This window comes from Caretta caretta, chromosome 2, assembly GCF_965140235.1.
Source record: "Caretta caretta isolate rCarCar2 chromosome 2, rCarCar1.hap1, whole genome shotgun sequence".
Taxonomy (NCBI): domain Eukaryota; kingdom Metazoa; phylum Chordata; order Testudines; family Cheloniidae; genus Caretta; species Caretta caretta.
Window position 1 is genome coordinate 25327987 of NC_134207.1, and position 16603 is coordinate 25344589.

Consider the following 16603-nt stretch of genomic DNA (forward strand, 5'->3'; position numbering starts at 1 on the left):
TTTGGTCAGCTGCTTGCCTGTAGGAGAAAAAGGGACCCCTTCTTGCCCCTGGTTTGGAGCAGGTGCCTCAGCCTCATAGCATATGTGTGCAGTATCTCCAGTTTCTTCTGATCAGCAGCTCACAGACCTTGCTGTGCACACAGGCTCAGAAGCTGCTCTTTTATGAGCTGTTTGTAATTCATGTTTGCCCACCAGCTTTTTCCCAAACCAGACTAACAGATCTGCTCCTGGCTTTCAGTTTAAAGAGCGAAAGCATAAACGCTTGCTAAAGTGCTTTTGCAAGCTTCACATATTACCACATAGATCCCACCGTTGCCATCATATATGTAATGGTTTCAGGGCCACTGCACCAGTATTCTCACCCTGACACTGTCACAACAACTTATTAAAACACAAAATAAAACACATTTAGAGATGCTGTCCCTCAAAGTTTTTTTTTTTATTTAAGATACCGGCAACTGTTACTCTGTGACTCAGAGCAAACTTTCCTAGTTTCACAGGATTTTCTCCTGTCGTTAAGATATGGTATTTATTAATAATGTGTCTCATACAAGTTCTTATATATTGCATCTCTTATCATAATACTGTTGAATGGTAGAAAAGAAATTCTAGTCATTCTGCTGGATTATTACAGTGTTAATGTTTCATTTAAGGTGCCACCTAGGAGCTTGTGACGGTTGTCACCCCTGGGGTGCAGTCTGGGAGCTGTACACAACTGAGTTGGGGACACAATCAGCCTCACCCAACATGACAGCAGGTGGCACCACTCACCCAACTGGGCAGAGTGTAAACAGCAGACCCCAGCCAGTTTCCCCGCTCCCCAGGAATGTACTCCCCTCTGGAGTATAAACCCAAAATTATATCATCTTGCACTGCACAGGATCTGTATAGTGTAAGCTCATTAATATAGCCATCCCTTCCTCAGTGTGGAGAGGAATATGCACACTTGTGGTAACCAAGCTGAGATTTCCCCCCAGACACTTCACTTGAAGGCACACTGGTTTAGGTTAGAATACAAACAAGTTTATTAACTATAAAAAAGAGATTTTAAATGATTATAAGTGATAGCAAACAGATCAAAGCAGATTACCTAGTAAATAAACAAAAACACAAACTAAGTTTACCATACTACAAGGACAGGATTTGAATTAACAATCTCTCACCCTGACTGATGATACAAGCAGTCTTGCAGATTCTCAGGGCACAAGCTGCACTTGCTTTGCAGCTTGGGATCCCCTGGTTTCCATACACAGGCTAGAAATCCCTTTACCTTGGGTCCAGCACTTTCCCCAGTTCAGTCTTTGTTCCTTATGTGTTTCTAGGAGTTCTCTTGTATGGGGAGTGAAGAACAACAGATGATGTCATTCCCTGCCTTATATAGCTTTAGCATATGGTGGAAATCCTTTGTTCCAAAAACAGTTCCCAGCCCAGTTTGTGGAAAAATACAGGTCCCCAAAATGAAGTCCAGTGTCATGTGGGTTGGTTACATGCTCTTGCAGAGTCATAGCAGCCATTACTTACAGTCTGGCCGAAACATCCACAGGAAGGCTCACCAGATGGGGGATAAGCTTCTCCTAAGGCCTATTGTTTTCCCTAATGGCCCATTACCCTGAATGGGCCCTTCTCAACCAGCTATTTAGACTGGAAGGGTGTCACCCAAGTTGGACTACATTTGAAATACAGATACCTATCAATATTCATAACCTCAAATACAAAAATGATACATGCATACACATAGGATAATCATATTCAGCAAATCATAACTTTTCCCATGACACCTCACATGACCCGTCTTTTAGAAAATGCATCATAATTATGCCATAATCATATCATAATAACATCACTATGAAGAATATGGGGTGCAGTGTCACGGGGCTAATTTAATACTTTGCATTCTGGGAGTAATACATTAAGCAGTAACATGGCTGTATGTTAAACAGCAGAAAAAGCTAAGGGCCCAATCCCGCAAATACTGAAGCATGTGAGTAACTTTACTCATATGAGTAGAACTCAATGGGACTAGATGTATGAGTACAGTTACTCATGTGCTTAAGTGTCCTAAATTCTTGAAGTTTATCTTCTGCATGTTTCTTTTTGCTTATTCAGCTACATCTGACCTTATATTTCAACCTCAAATACACAATAAGAGTAGCTTATAAATGCAATATTAATTCCTGTGGATTCTTATGCACCTCATTTGAAGTGTATTTCATTTTAATTGTAAGACTTTCATTGGACCTCTGCACTGTATTTTTCTTTCCATTAGATAATGCTAATCATACACAATAACTTATTCATACATTACTTATGCCTTTTTTCTTTCTTTAAATAATAAAATGTTTATTTTTTGTTTGGTGGAGTCATTCTTCTGTTCCCATAAAATGACAATTAATTACTGAAGATCCCTGCAGTGAGGTTCTGCTTAAATAAAGATTAGTAGTTTTGTTCATGTTAATGAATTCCTCCTGTGTTACTAGGATGCTTTCAGGCAGAATCTTCAATACAGAAAAAGTGATTGTCAGATTGTCAGTGTGAATGTGTGGTCAGTTCAGAGCTACTGGAAAACATCTATCAAATATCACAGAAGAAATATAATCAACGATAAAATTAGCACTTTTAGAGTTTCTCCTAGGGGGATTCTGTGACAAACAATTAAAAATTCTGCACACAGTATTTTAAAATTCTGAAAATGTTATTTGTCAAAATAACACTACCTAATCACACCAGTTTCAATTATTTTTGTAATTTATTTCAAAGTACCTGTCAACAAGTATGTCAGCAAAATACAGACACACACAAAATTTCCCCAGGAGTAGAGAGTTAAAGAAACCCCTATGAAAACTCAGTTCCTGTTTCTCTGCTCCCTCTCCCCCCATCAGAGCCCAGATGGGGGGCCAGACACCCACAACTCCTTCACCTTAGAGCCCAGCCACGATGCCCCCCCCAGCCAGTACATCCCAAACATTAATTTCTGCATTGCGCAGTGGCACATGATTCCCCCAGGAGTAAACAGTGCTTATCACCCATAGATCTTAAAGGACATGATGAAGGATGGTAAATATCATTATACCCACATTACAAACTAGGAAACATAAGCCCAGATCCTCATCTAGTGTAAATCAGTGCAGATCCATTGATTTCAGTGGAACTATGCTAATTTAAACCAGTTCAGGGTCTGTCCATAAGACACAAAGTTTCAAATTCCCCAACCCCCAATCCAATATTTAAAAATGTGGTCACTGATTTTTGATACTTCAGTTTTCTGGGTCTCCAGTTTTCAGACATATTGGAGCTGATTTTCAGAACTACTGAGCCATCTACAACTTCAGCAGAAGTCAATGGTAACTGCAGGTGTTCAGCACCTTGGAAAATCAGGCCACGGTATGCATCCGATGAAGTGAGCTGTAGCTCACGAAAGCTTATGCTCAAATAAATTGGTTAGTCTCTAAGGTGCCACCAGTACTCCTTTTCTTTGGGTGGAGGGTGAGAAAACCTGGATTTGTGCTGGAAATGGCCCAACTTGATGATCACTTTAGATAAGCTATTACCAGCAGGACAGTGGGGTGGGAGGAGGTATTGTTTCATGTTCTCTGTGTGTATATAAAGTCTGCTGCAGTTTCCACGGTATGCATCCGATGAAGTGAGCTGTAGCTCATGAAAGCTCATGCTCAAATAAATTGGTTAGTCTCTAAGGTGCCACAAGTACTCCTTTTCTTTTTGCGAATACAGACTAACACGGCTGTTACTCTGAAAACAGGCCAAAGGTGTCTCAACTTGGGCACTCACAATCAGAAACTGGTTTCAGAGTAGCAGCCGTGTTAGTCTGTATCTGCAAAAAGAACAGGAGTACTTGTGGCACTTTAGAGACTAACAAATTTATTTGAGCATAAGCTTCCATGGGCTACGGCCCACTTCATCAGATGCATGTAGTGGAAAATACAGATTTTATATACACAGAAAACATGAAACAATGGGCGTTACCATGCACACTATAAGGAGAGTGATCAGGTAAGGTGAGCTATTACCAGCAGGAGAGAAAAAAAACCTTTTGTAATGATAATCAAGATGGTCCATTTCCAGCAGTTGACAAGAACGTGTGAGGAACGGGGGGGGGGGGGGGGGGGGGGGGCGAATAAACTTGGGGAAATAGTTTTACTTTGTGTAATGACACATCCACTCCTAATCTTTATTCAAGCCTAATTTAATGGTGTCCAGTTTGCAAATTAATTCCAATTCAGCAGTCTCTCTTTGGAGTCTCTTTTTGAAGTTTTTTTGTTGAAGAATTGCAACTTTTAGGTCCATAATTGAGTGACCAGAGAGATTGAAGTGTTCTCCGACTGGTTTTTGAATGTTATAATTCTTGATTGTGATTGTGATTGTGACTTACCCAATGAGTCAGTGGCAGAGATGGTAATAGAAATCAGGAATCCTGAATCGTAGTCCCATGTCCTGGCCACTGGACCAAGGACTTCATTAACTTTGACATTCGACCGTGATATTTGACATGCAGTGTCTGTTACAAATGTGCTCTGTGATGACTTTGGCTTTCTCTCATAATTTTTATGATACATTGCTATTGTTACACAGCAAAATTTGTTCATGGATGACATTGTACAACGGGGTTTAGAAGTGCCAAGTGTTTTTGTATGGTCCACTTTGTCAAATTCGTGTCAAGGTCAAACTGCAACAGGAGCTAAAGATGTTAAATGAGGGAAGTACCTCTGAAAATGCTGCTACGCGGTGAATAGATTAAAGGACTAGCTGTTTTTCTGCCTTCAGTTATGGGTTTAGATTCTGAAATTAAGTGCAGCAAGTTAGCAACACTTTAAAACTTTAAAATCTGTAAACACTCACACATGAGTACTGGCTTCAGCTCTTGCAGTTGTTTATGCAGCTATGTCAGGAACTATGTGTGGCTATCAACAAAGAAAATGAAGGAATACAACAGATAATCTAGGGGTGTCCCTGGTTAAGAGCTCCCTGCTAAAATAGCGCTACTAAATTGGTGTGATTTCTAGTGTCCCAATGTAGCTCACTCTCTCTCGGTTAATTGCTAAATCACACCAGCCAGAGATGTCATTTATCCCGGGTGCCCAGAAAATACCTCCAAACAGCACATAGACCTCCAAAGAGCATATATTTGCCACAGATTGCATCAAATGGTAGAGTGGTTTCTTTAAAGGACACCTTGCAAGTAACTAGGTCTTCACCCCCACCCCCCTCACTCTCATTTCCAGTTACACAAACCGAACCCCGTGGCTTGTTCTCTCAACCACTTAGTATATATTTTCAGGAACAAAATAGAAACATTTCTGCTGAAGCGCAGCTTCACACACGTTGCTTTGCCAAGAGGTGATGCCTCCCCGTTTGGGTCGCAGAAAGCCTTTTTGTTTCAACGGGGAGGAAGAAAATGAACAAAAAGAGTCCTTCCCCCACGGCTCCGTGTGAGTGAGGGCATGCACATGACACAGCTTTCGCGCACGCAGGGTTTATCGCAGGCTGCGGGCAAGCTTTGGTGCGGGAGCCCCCTTGTTAAAACGTTGACAGGCACCGGGCTGCAGGGCTCCGTGCAAGCCTGGGTGGAGAAGTGGACTTCAACACGCAATGCAGTCTGTGATCCGACCATCCATGTCCTTTTCAACCCAGCCAAACTGGGGCAGGGGAAAATACGGGCTCAACTCTTGACCTATCTACTCAGCGACCCCATGGCAAGCAAGATCCCCCCTGGTAGCACGCATGCTCCGCTTTGGCTGCGGAGGAAGTCGGGCATGTCTTTTCCCTCCATCGTCTGCAGAATTTCATTGAGAACAGAAGCCGCTTTGGCTTCTGCTCCCCGTGATTACGCCCCCTGTGGTTTGCGTGGCGAAGACACAGCTGCGCCGGGAGACCACTTTCTGTTCACACCCGCAGGACAAAAGAATCGAGGGCGGCTTCTGTGCGATAAGGTGTGGCTAGTAAACAAGGGTGGGTTTTAGCCCTGCCTAGCAAGGTGAGGCTACGAAGTGAGAGCGGTTATCGCTTGAGCGCGGCTTCTAATGGAAGTGCTATAGGGTATGTGTTTCCACTGGGTTTTTACAAAAAGTCCTACCGGACTCCTTTGTGCCCTCTAATATGTGATGTCCCTCCAGGAAGCTAGGAAAGTCCGGGGTTAGGTTGACAAATTTTGACTCTGCCCCTTTCAGTGTAGTTGTTAGTAAACAGTTCAGTGAAAGACGCTTTCAGCAGATTAAAAAAAAAAAGTGGTGAACTAACTTGGTAAATAATTTGCCGTAGCAAATAACGTTTAAACCACCAGCGTGAACCATAATTCTGTGCACCGTTATCGTCCGCTTTGCAGAGCAAGCTGCTTATCAACGCTGCTGCACTCTGAATGGTGTGATTTTTTTTAAAGGCAAATAAGGAAGGGGGAGAGGCTGAAATTTCACGTTCTTTGAGCTATGTTGGGTTTTCGACATGCGTGGACGCAAGTGCGAGCAGTTACATAAATCCTCTGTGGAGCAATGCAAGGGATCCCAAGGCTGGAAAAGTAACCGTAGAATTCGTTACAGTGCTGGAGATTCTGCCATGAGAACCCTCTGGAGACTTTAGACCGTAGTTCCCAAGCGTGAGACCAGTGACTGAGTTTATCAAACCAGTTTAAAAAAAACCAAACCTTGCGGCTCTTTCGCAAAATCAGCGCAGTTGTGTGTGCCTTTGTTTTATTCTCTAAAAGTTTACACTGAAATCCTCACTTGCAAGTTTTCTCATGTTTGAAGATGGCAACAGAGCTTTTCATTCCCCTAGCCCAAGAGGTTTTTCAGTCCTAGCAAGATAAAAACGCATTGGTTTCTCTTTTAACCATGTTACTTTTGCGAGGAGAATAAAACGAACATGAACTGGTATTGGCCACAGCAACATGAGAAAACCCTGCCTGGGCAGAGGAAACCACATAAAAGCGTGTGTGTGCATTTTGTGGGGGAGGGGGAGAGAGAAGGATGATGCCTGAAGCTTCTTGCACTCAGAGCTGCGATTTGTGAGTGAAACATGATGAAATCACCCCTGGACAAATCAAATGAGCCTGTCAACCTCACCAGGTGGGATTAGTTGTAGCTAATAGACTGAACTCACGGAGCAAACAACACTGCACTCAATATAAAGAAAAAGAGAGCACACTGTGAAGGCTTTTCAAGAATTCTCTAGTATGGCTAAGACAAGCTGTTTCCAGTTACATCAGGTAGGGAAGGAAAGGAAAAGAACATGTTTGTTTTGAAAAGAGGAATAACCAGTGTCTCCTGAAAAAGCGCCTACAAAAAGAAACATTTGAGCTTTTAAATCAGATGTTTTATTCATAATTTCCCTTCTGGTTTTAATTACTCTAAAATTGTGACAGTCATTTACTGTTCCAGTAATGGGAACTGTAGTGACTAGCAACTCAAATAATATATCTGGTCCCTCCTTTTTTTTAATCACAATACTCTTAAATTTGGATTCTTGTTTTGCTTAGTTTGATCATTTTGCTCTCTTACTTTTGCAGGTAATATCCTTATTTGCTTTTGCCTTTGGGGTTAACGTCTGTGTAGGATTTACAGCAAATCGATTCAGAAGATCTGAAGACTGGGATGAGGGCACGATCTCAGGTACAGTAAATGACATAAACTGTACATCTCACTAACCTTATGTTATATACCATCGTTGGAAACCACTCCCATTCTGTTCCTTTTAGTTCTGGGATATAGTGAAGAATATGTTAACAAGCCTGAGTGTGTTGACCTTTGGGACTCACCTATAGGTTACCTGTTTACTTAAACTTTTGCTCTGTGTGCATGTGACTGGAGAATTAGGCTTATTTTAGAGTTGTTAACTTAGTCTGATATTGCAATTGATTGTTGTATGCTGTGCCTGCCTTTTTGCTCATTGATCCTACCGAATAGGTTAGTAAATTAAAATAAATGTAACTTGATCTGGTAATTCCCAAGTGCACAATTTTCATTCAACTAGCTAGAGAAGAAATTTGTGCAGTACTTGTTTGGTCAGGGTCATTTCAAGTCTAGAGTCACTGAGAATAGCTTCTTAGATTTCTGTATCTGCTAGTCATTCTGATTTGTGAACAGTAGACAGCAGACAACTAACTGGAGGAGGGAAGGGGTGAGATCAGCAGGTGTTAATGTTGAGAACTGCATGAAGCAGATGTGCTGTCAGTCATGTATTTTTTTTTCCCCTTCAGTTTCACATCCTTCTCTTTTGGGTGGAGAAGAGAAAGGACATGCCACAACAGAGACCTTTGTTTATATTTTGTTGGGAAACATAGGATTTTGTCTCCTGAGGCATTCTCCAAGTGGAAAAATGTATACAATGGAAAAGGAGCCTTTTTTTGAAGAAGGGGTGGGGGGGGGGGAGTAGTCTTGACTTATGTCTCTGTTCCTTCCTTTGGCATGAAAAAGAACGTTTGTGGTAATTGACTTTGACTTGGTTAATATAACTGAAATGAAAGAGATTCATTTACAATACCCAACTATAATGATAGCTTGAGAACTTTCATAAAGAAATTGCTTGTTTACAGTGACTTGAGTAAGTTGTGCTCCCAGTAAGGAGTTTTAGGTTCCCCCTCACCTTCCCCAGAATTGGTGTCTACTCAACGCATTTATCAGTGTGGCTGACTGAGTAAGGACATTTAGGTAACTGAAAAGGATGTTGCTTCTGGATTTTTCCTGCGTAAAGAAGAGCACCTCCTACTTTGCTGCAAAAACATAAATGGCTCCTATTACTTTCCTCTTAGCATGTCTCTCCACAGATGTTAAGGTAGTATGCCTGATATGTTTGTAGCAGTAATAGTAACACCTGTGTTTCTTGGTTTCCACATACAGATTGTCACTTGTTTTGGTTTGACCAGTACAAGGAAAGCCAGTTGTCTGGAATATAGCAATAAGAGACAGCAAATGAGGGTTTCCTCTCTTGTTTTTTATGTCAACCAAGTTACTTCCAATATATCAAAGTTAATTTATAATGGAAACGGGATCTAAAATCTGAGATAATAGAATCTATGTACAAGTGTAATAAATGGAACTGCTCAGTTGCCCTCTATGAGGGGAAACTGCCCTGCACAAGAGTAAACTTGTTTTAACTGGTAACAAATTTTAAATGCTCTAATCAAAGGAATCTACTTATGTCTTTGAAATTATCAATCACATGACTTCCATTAATAGTAATGAAAACTGCATATGGAAATAGTCTGCTTAGAAACCCAGAGCAATGAAATACCAAGCTAAAAGATTACTGCAGGTTTTCTTTCAACTTCACTGAGTTTTGGCATATATATTTACATGTACCTTGATGTCTGCATCATAATCTTATAGGATTGACATTGCTGTTGGAAAAACTAAGATGGAAAAAAATGTTTTCACCATTCATTGTTATACATGAGTGGTGTCTTGTCTTAACAAGGTGTATACTATGGCACTTTCAAATTCCAAACCTTGTCATTCTAGTACTGCTTTATGAATCCAGACTATCATGACTTTACATACTAATGACAAAGTAGAGTAAGTGCTAAAGAATTCATCGAGATGTTAAACTGAACTTTTTTATATTTAATAAGCTGTCAGTATTTGTACACAACAAATAGCTGAATTAAAATAACATCTAAGGACCTAAGTCCCCCAAAACAGGGGAAATTAATAACTGATTCTGCCATTTCTTAACTTGACCTATTAAGTTTAGGTAGAGCACAGGTCTTCTAGACCTGTTGTTAAGTAGTTTCAGAATGTGTAGCCTTAGTATAATTTCCTCTTGAACCATGTTACTTAAGCGCAACAGGTTTCAGAGTAACAGCCGTGTTAGTCTGTATTCGCAAAAAGAAAAGGAGTACTTGTGGCACCTTAGAGACTAACCAATTTATTTGAGCATGAGCTTTCGTGAGCTACAGCTCACTTCATCGGATGCATACCGTGGAAACTGCAGCAGACTTTATATACACACAGAGAATATGAAACAATACCTCCTCCCACCCCACTGTCCTGCTGGTCTTATTGTCAGGATGGGAGCTAAAATCTGTTTCCTAGATCTGTGAATGTGGGAGCCTGGATACTAATCACATGTGCATTTTTAAGCATACAACTAATCATGGAATTATACCAGAACAATTATGATGCACTTTAAATTTTCTTGCATTGAAATCTTGTCCATTTCAATGGCACTTTGCAAAATATAGTATAAATAATAGGCAGTGACGCTGCTGCTGCTCCAAAACTCTTCAAATACCTGTTTTTCTTGCTAAGTATGTGTAGCCATTGCTTAGTTCTTACCATGCAGTGTCTCTACTACGGATTATGCAAACATGCCTGAGTAGTTGCCATAGGATGGAAGTCCTACTGGAAGTCTGCCTATTGCAAATAGACTGCATTTTGACCGCATAATCCAATATAGTCAAACCAACCAATTTGATATGGCACTCTTCTAGGTGGATATAGCATTTCCAGGCTCTGTGTTATCATAATCATTTATGATAATGAACAAAAGGCAACATGCCTCCATAAGATTTCTTCCCTTATTCGTGTTATACCACTTCACCCAGAGCTCTCCTTTAAAGAACAACAATAGTTTGAGCTTAACTGGCAAAGACTGAAGTTACAAAAAAAGGTATAAGCAGCTCTAGTGTTAAAGGGGAAAAACTCCTGAAGTTCAAAGGTAGCCACAGTCCTCTCTTTCTCCAGCAGGATCCAGACTTGATGGCTTAGAAGTTCCTGCTAATCTAGGAATTTTCAGAAAAGTTCATAACTTCATATTCAATGCAGGAGCATCTGACAACTCAAACCTGCTACTTAGTTAGCAGCAGTGCAACTCCTGTAAAGCGGACAATACTTGTTCAAACAGTTCTGCACACATCAGTACCCTGGCCACAGCTGGGTGTGTGACCTGCAAGTTTGTGGTTCAGCTTCAGAAGCAAGGTCAGCTGTCGCAGACCATTGAACAATATTGATATCCAGTGGCTACAGGTGTTAAAATGAGTCCTGTGGGTGATATGATGTAAAGTGTCTTACAGTAGCTCAACCCATGGGTATAACCAATGCGTTAACAGTAGCTTGATATAATGTCTGAGTTAAGTTGAGATCTGGTTTGTCACATGAGTAGTAAAGGCATGTACCATAGTTGTCAGATGCATGGAAAATAACAAAAGATCTATAGCTGAATTATTTCCTACCTGGAAGATAATGGAAACTATTCTTCCCCACAGCTAACACTAAGTCACTGAGATACTGCTTCAAACACTGCTGACAGACAGTGGCTTATATAACATGCAGTAAGACTCTCTCCAAATTTTCCTTTGTAAATACACATTGGCGTGTGGTTTTCAACAGTGTTAGGGAGTAGTCTCCCTACTATGCAAAGACCCCATTGAAAGTAACTGAAATGAATAGGGCAATGGTAATATTATGAAGCATTCTGAAATAACATCTTTGATTCTCACACTCAAACTTGCCATATCTGGGGCTTGGGTCTTAAAACCAGAGATACAGCATGTAAGATAAAGAAGCAAGAGAGGTTAAGTGTCCAGCACTCCTTTTCAGAAGTGCTTAGCAGCTGGTGTTGAGAATAATGGGACTGGTAGCAGCAGACCATTTCTAAAAATCTGTCCATTCTAAGTACCTAAATGAATGCTGGACTTGTCAGAAAATCAGTCCCTTAATATTCATTGAAACGAATCTTCATGTGTTAAATTTTACAGCAATCTCAAAAGTCCTCTCATAAATTTGGAGAGTTTTAATATATAAGAAAGGGAGAGAGGCAATTCTATGCAGAATGGACATAAATTTGAGTTTGGAAGTAGGTGTCCCTTCTAAAGTGTAGTTGTCCTACTGGAATAAAGGATTAGTGAAGTAATTACACTTTTTAAAACTTCTTACAGCTTCAGAGAGGTTCCAGTGTCCTGTCTGTGTAGGAAACTTGAGCTGACAGACATACTCTGGTTTAAAACAGATGGATCTGATTGTTTTTCATAAGCCCAGGGCAGCCACAGCCTCCGCTGACGTCAGTGAGAAAAGCTGGTGCTTGGCACTTCTGCAGATCGGGCACAAATAATTAAAAAAGGACACCAGGATTAACTGGGAATCTCATATGCTCTACATAACAATGCCTATTGTGGAGTTATAAGGCTTTAATATATCATTTGTGGCTTTGATTGGAGCAATACAGAAGCTTCCATGTTGTTTAAAGCTGAAAAATAAGGGTTGATTCAAAATATTCATTTTTCTGGACACCAGAAGCAATTAGTCATTCTCAGTTAGTAAACTCCTGGTAAAACTACAGCTTTCAAAATTCATCTGGTTTTGTACTAAGGATTCTGGGAAGAAGAAACAAATGTAAAGCATAGGGTTTTGGTTCTGGCCACTGGCGAAACAAACAGGAGGACTGATTTCAATAACTGAAGGAAAAACTCATGTATCTGTGCTGGCAACATGTATACAAAGTTTTAGCCCTTTGGTATTTTAAATGGCCAAAATACTGAAAATTTTAAAATGGCTTCATCAAGGGAATGCTGAGGGAGTTCCTAACTGAAGGGATACTCCCACACTCTTACATAGAGTATTTCTCACTCACACACACTACCTACTTGACTCAAAAACTACAATAGCAAAGAAAAATATTAAGCCATCTGATGTTACTTTCTGCCCCACATATGTGCACATACCTTACACTACCATACCCCACAACCGTAACTCTGTCCCTTAGCTTCACCAGTCTTCCCACATTGCCTTTACCAAGCAACTCATTCGAAACCCATTAGAGTACCTTCCATCCTTCCTACCTTCAGGGGCATTGGAACAATTTGTATAGTGGGAGGGGAGGGGGGTTGCTGAGATACATTGAACCAAACTGTAAACTTTGTATATAATGGAAATCACTTCAGGCCAGGGGTGCAAGAGCACCCTTAGTTCCAGCACCTATGCCTACCATATGCTCCGACAACTGAGTGTTGGGATGATGATTTTTGTTGGGCGGAGATTATTCTCCCCCGCATTCTGCTGACGGAAAAACTTTCAGCTATGTAGAACAGCAGCAGAAAATGGCCATAATCCAAAATATTTTCTAAAAGTACCTGTTAAATCAGATCTACTTAAGATTTATGCCCTACTAATAGTCTGATTGCTACTGACAAACTTCGACCCCTAACTGGTTTCAAATACTTCCTAGTTAAAAATTCAACAAAAGACATCAAAAGTTTCAAAACATACTGTGAAATTTCACACTGAAAACACCTACTTAGGAATAAAAACTTGAATATATGCCCCATTTTTAGTCCATGTCATAAAACATCCTTAACCACGGAGTCACAAACAGCCTCCCCATAATATATTTTGGTGTTTTTGGAGATACTCCTAGTGGGAAGAGTATAGTTTTTGTCCCACTTGGGAGTAGTCTCCTTTCCACTCCCTGCCTCCCCACCCCCAATGGATCATTGCTGTCTAATACTTGCTTTATTAATGGACTCAGTTTCTTGCTTTATGAATGGTCTACAATTTCTGAATCAGTGTTATTGCTGAAAGTTTTGTTTTTATAGTTTAATGTTCTACAGAAGCCCACCAAAAAAGCATTTCCTCACTTTATTGGCCACTAATTCAATTCGTTGAGTATCATACAGTTTCCTTTCACTGTGGTGTTGATCTGGCACCTTACAGTACAGTAAACAGAATCCTGCTGACTGTCATGTAGACTAATTGCGGTTCCTTTCCATGCTAACTGCCCAGTTGAGCATGAAAATGTCATGCAGTTTCTAACTGCAAGGGCCTGTTTTGGGGAAAGATTTGAAGCGCCCATAACTGGGCCTCTAAGACTTTATTTCTGCTAATGATTGCTTGATTATTATGGACTTAAAGCCAGGCGCAGTTCTTTGCAGGACATTATCACAGCATGCTGCTTACCCTCTACCCCCACCCCTCAAAAGAGGAACCTTTTTTTGAGTTAATTAGATTTTTGCTTCTGCCAACACCAAGTGTGATTCTCCTCTTCCTTTCCCTTCGCCTCCCTCTCCTGTAACAGGGCAGCTGAAGTTTCATTACTCAGAGTAGCACTAGTTTGAGCAATCACTCACCAGCCATTGATGGCCTGACAAATGTTGCCCTGTTTCTTATTCCACGCAGTCCTGTCAGATTCCCCCTGGATCAGTACTTCTGGGTCCTGCAAAAGCAGATGCTTTGAACTTCAGGAAGCTGAGCCCCCGGGCTGCCGTTGTGACAACCTGTGCAAGAGCTACAACAGTTGCTGCTCTGACTTTGATGAACTATGTTTAAAGACAGGTATGAGAGCTGTACTCCCCTGTATCCGTACACCCTGCTTACAGCTGGCTATGGACTAGTGACAACTGTGAGGGCATGCTGTACTCATCCCGTCTTCGAACACCTTCAGCCTTTCTCAATGTGCAGTCCTTGCTTGCTTACAAGGACCCGTGAGCAAATTATTGTATCTTCCCCAGTTACTGTGTTTCCTTTGCCTCTGCCTTGGTTTTCAGGAAACATCCTGCACCTCTATTTACGTTAGATCCCACCTAAAAAGTAAATCGTATTACTGCAGTGCCCCACATTAAAAACATGAACAGCTATGCACACTGAGATACTAAAGTTTTCTCCTCTAGTGAGAACAGGAAATAACTCTGGTAACTATGAGATGTTGTCTTTCTCCCAAATAATGGTGAATACTAACAGAATTTAATGTTCATTTGCATACTGTGGGTTTCACGCCTGTGCAGTTGTCCACACAGGTTAATGCGCTGGTTAAATCCCACTGATGCTGTTCGGGCTTAACTGGTGCATAGATGTTGTGCAGGTCCTCTCAAGGGAGTGAATTGCAGGTGAAGGAGTGTGCTGGTTGCTATTACTTCAGACACCTATTTCCAGATGTCAGGGCGCACACAATCCACTGATGGAACCTTTCAAGTTCATTTAATTGGACACTAGGGGGTGGAAAATATGGCACTGTTCATGTTGGCTTTTTTGTTAACTTGATACATGGGTGTGGAAATTTTTAGAGAGGCTGTCTCTCTACTAACGCCTTTTGGAAATTACACTTCCTTACGGCAGAGCATAAAGCTACTGTTTTGTTTCCTAAAATATTGTGTATTTATTTCAGTTATTCACTGTATCAAAAAACATGTAGCTGGATTGGTACAGTGATTAGGTTGACATAGGTGATTGGTCTTCCTGCCTTTGAAATCCTTCTTGTTACTTTAGTCTTTGGTGAAAAATCACATTTATTAGAGCAGCCAAAAGAGATGACTAGTGTTTCAAATGGGATAAGGAATATCCCCAATTTTCAGCACAAATTATCATGTCTCCCCCCTTCCCCCAGTTTATTTCATTTATATGAAAATGACACTTCCGTACAGCTCTGAACCAGGTCTGAACATTCTGACCTACCCAGACGTCCATAGGTCACCGTATAACTTCACCTGCTTGGTATCCAGGAAAGAGTGAGTTGATATGGTCTAGAAAATTGAGCATAGTTCTGGGCTCCAGGAACTGCGTGTTGGCCTTGGGCTGTTTGTGGTGGGCAGGAGGCACTGATCCACGGGGCCTGCCAGTGGGCAGGAGGTGCTGGGGTGGGGTGCGGGGAGCTCATAAGGTGGTTGCTGGAGGGTGCTCAGCACTCACCATTTTTTCCCCATGGGTGCTCCAGCCTTGGAGCACCCACTGAGTCGGTGCCTGTGCTGCCCAACTTGGACATGCCTTCAGGACTGTCAGTTATGTGGATGGCCTCTCCAGGATTGGAAGGGTCACTTATAAGCCACCTTGCCCTGGGCAGCAGGTTTTATGCTCTGTCTCTTCAGGGTGCAGCACAGACTCTCACCCAATTAGCTTTGATAAAGGGGCTCCTTCCATCTTCGTATTTCGTGTGTTGAGGAGCTTGGCATGAGTAAAACCTCCAGTTGCATGTCATGTTGCTCCCTTTTACATCCCTCCATCTACGTAATGGTCACTGAATATAGTGGATTCCTAAAGCTAAGTGTGGGGGGGGAGCAGCGGCGAGGGGGGTGGTGGTGTTTGGTATGTTAAGTATAGCCCTTAACGTGCTAATATTTGTAACTTATGCTCCAGACCCCTCACCATATCCCTCATTCGAGGGTTAGTGGGGAAGGGGAGAGAAATTCCTTAACAATATTTTAGTGATACTTTTGCTGGTATTATGTTTGGAAAATGGCTTAACTGACAGGATCAGAGAGTGATAAAACTCCCTGCTTGTGAATGGGGAAGCACGCAAAACTTCACACCCCTCTGTGGCTCGCGTCTTCTCTTGTTTATAGTCAACTCATCGATTTCAAACACTGTGCAGATCGCAGATTTCCAAAGCCGACTGTAATGATTGGGCTAACTTCACTGGGATGTTCAACTGAGTGCTGGGGACCCTTTTAAAAAATATCTTCTTTCACGTTTTCACTTACTGTGTGAATATTTTAGCTCGAGGCTGGGAATGTACCAAAGATCGCTGTGGAGAGGCAAGGAATGAAGAGAATGCCTGTCATTGCTCTGAAGACTGCTTGACCAGAGGAGACTGTTGTACTAATTATCAAGCTGTATGCAAAGGTACATATTTCTGTCCCTTTATCTAGCCTGAACTGATAGAGGCCAGCCCTGTG

At 41.4% G+C, this 16603-nt stretch overlaps 1 protein-coding gene across 5 annotated transcripts in view; it reads left to right on the forward strand.

Moving 5' to 3' along the window:
- The window catches only part of ENPP2 (ectonucleotide pyrophosphatase/phosphodiesterase 2), a 108854-nt gene that overhangs the window by 34046 nt on the left and 58205 nt on the right, over window positions 1–16603 (forward strand). For 2 of the 5 annotated variants that reach the window (XM_048841554.2, XM_048841550.2), the window contains exons 1-4: window positions 5691–5945; window positions 7514–7616; window positions 14115–14270; window positions 16425–16550. In XM_048841554.2, the coding sequence (XP_048697511.2) occupies window positions 5706–5945; window positions 7514–7616; window positions 14115–14270; window positions 16425–16550 (625 nt within the window). In that variant the 5' untranslated portion in view covers window positions 5691–5705. Of the gene's footprint in view, window positions 1–5690; window positions 5946–6958; window positions 7214–7513; window positions 7617–14114; window positions 14271–16424; window positions 16551–16603 lie in introns of those variants that run through there. The other 3 variants (XM_048841552.2, XM_048841553.2, XM_048841551.2) reach the window with 2 other exon arrangements.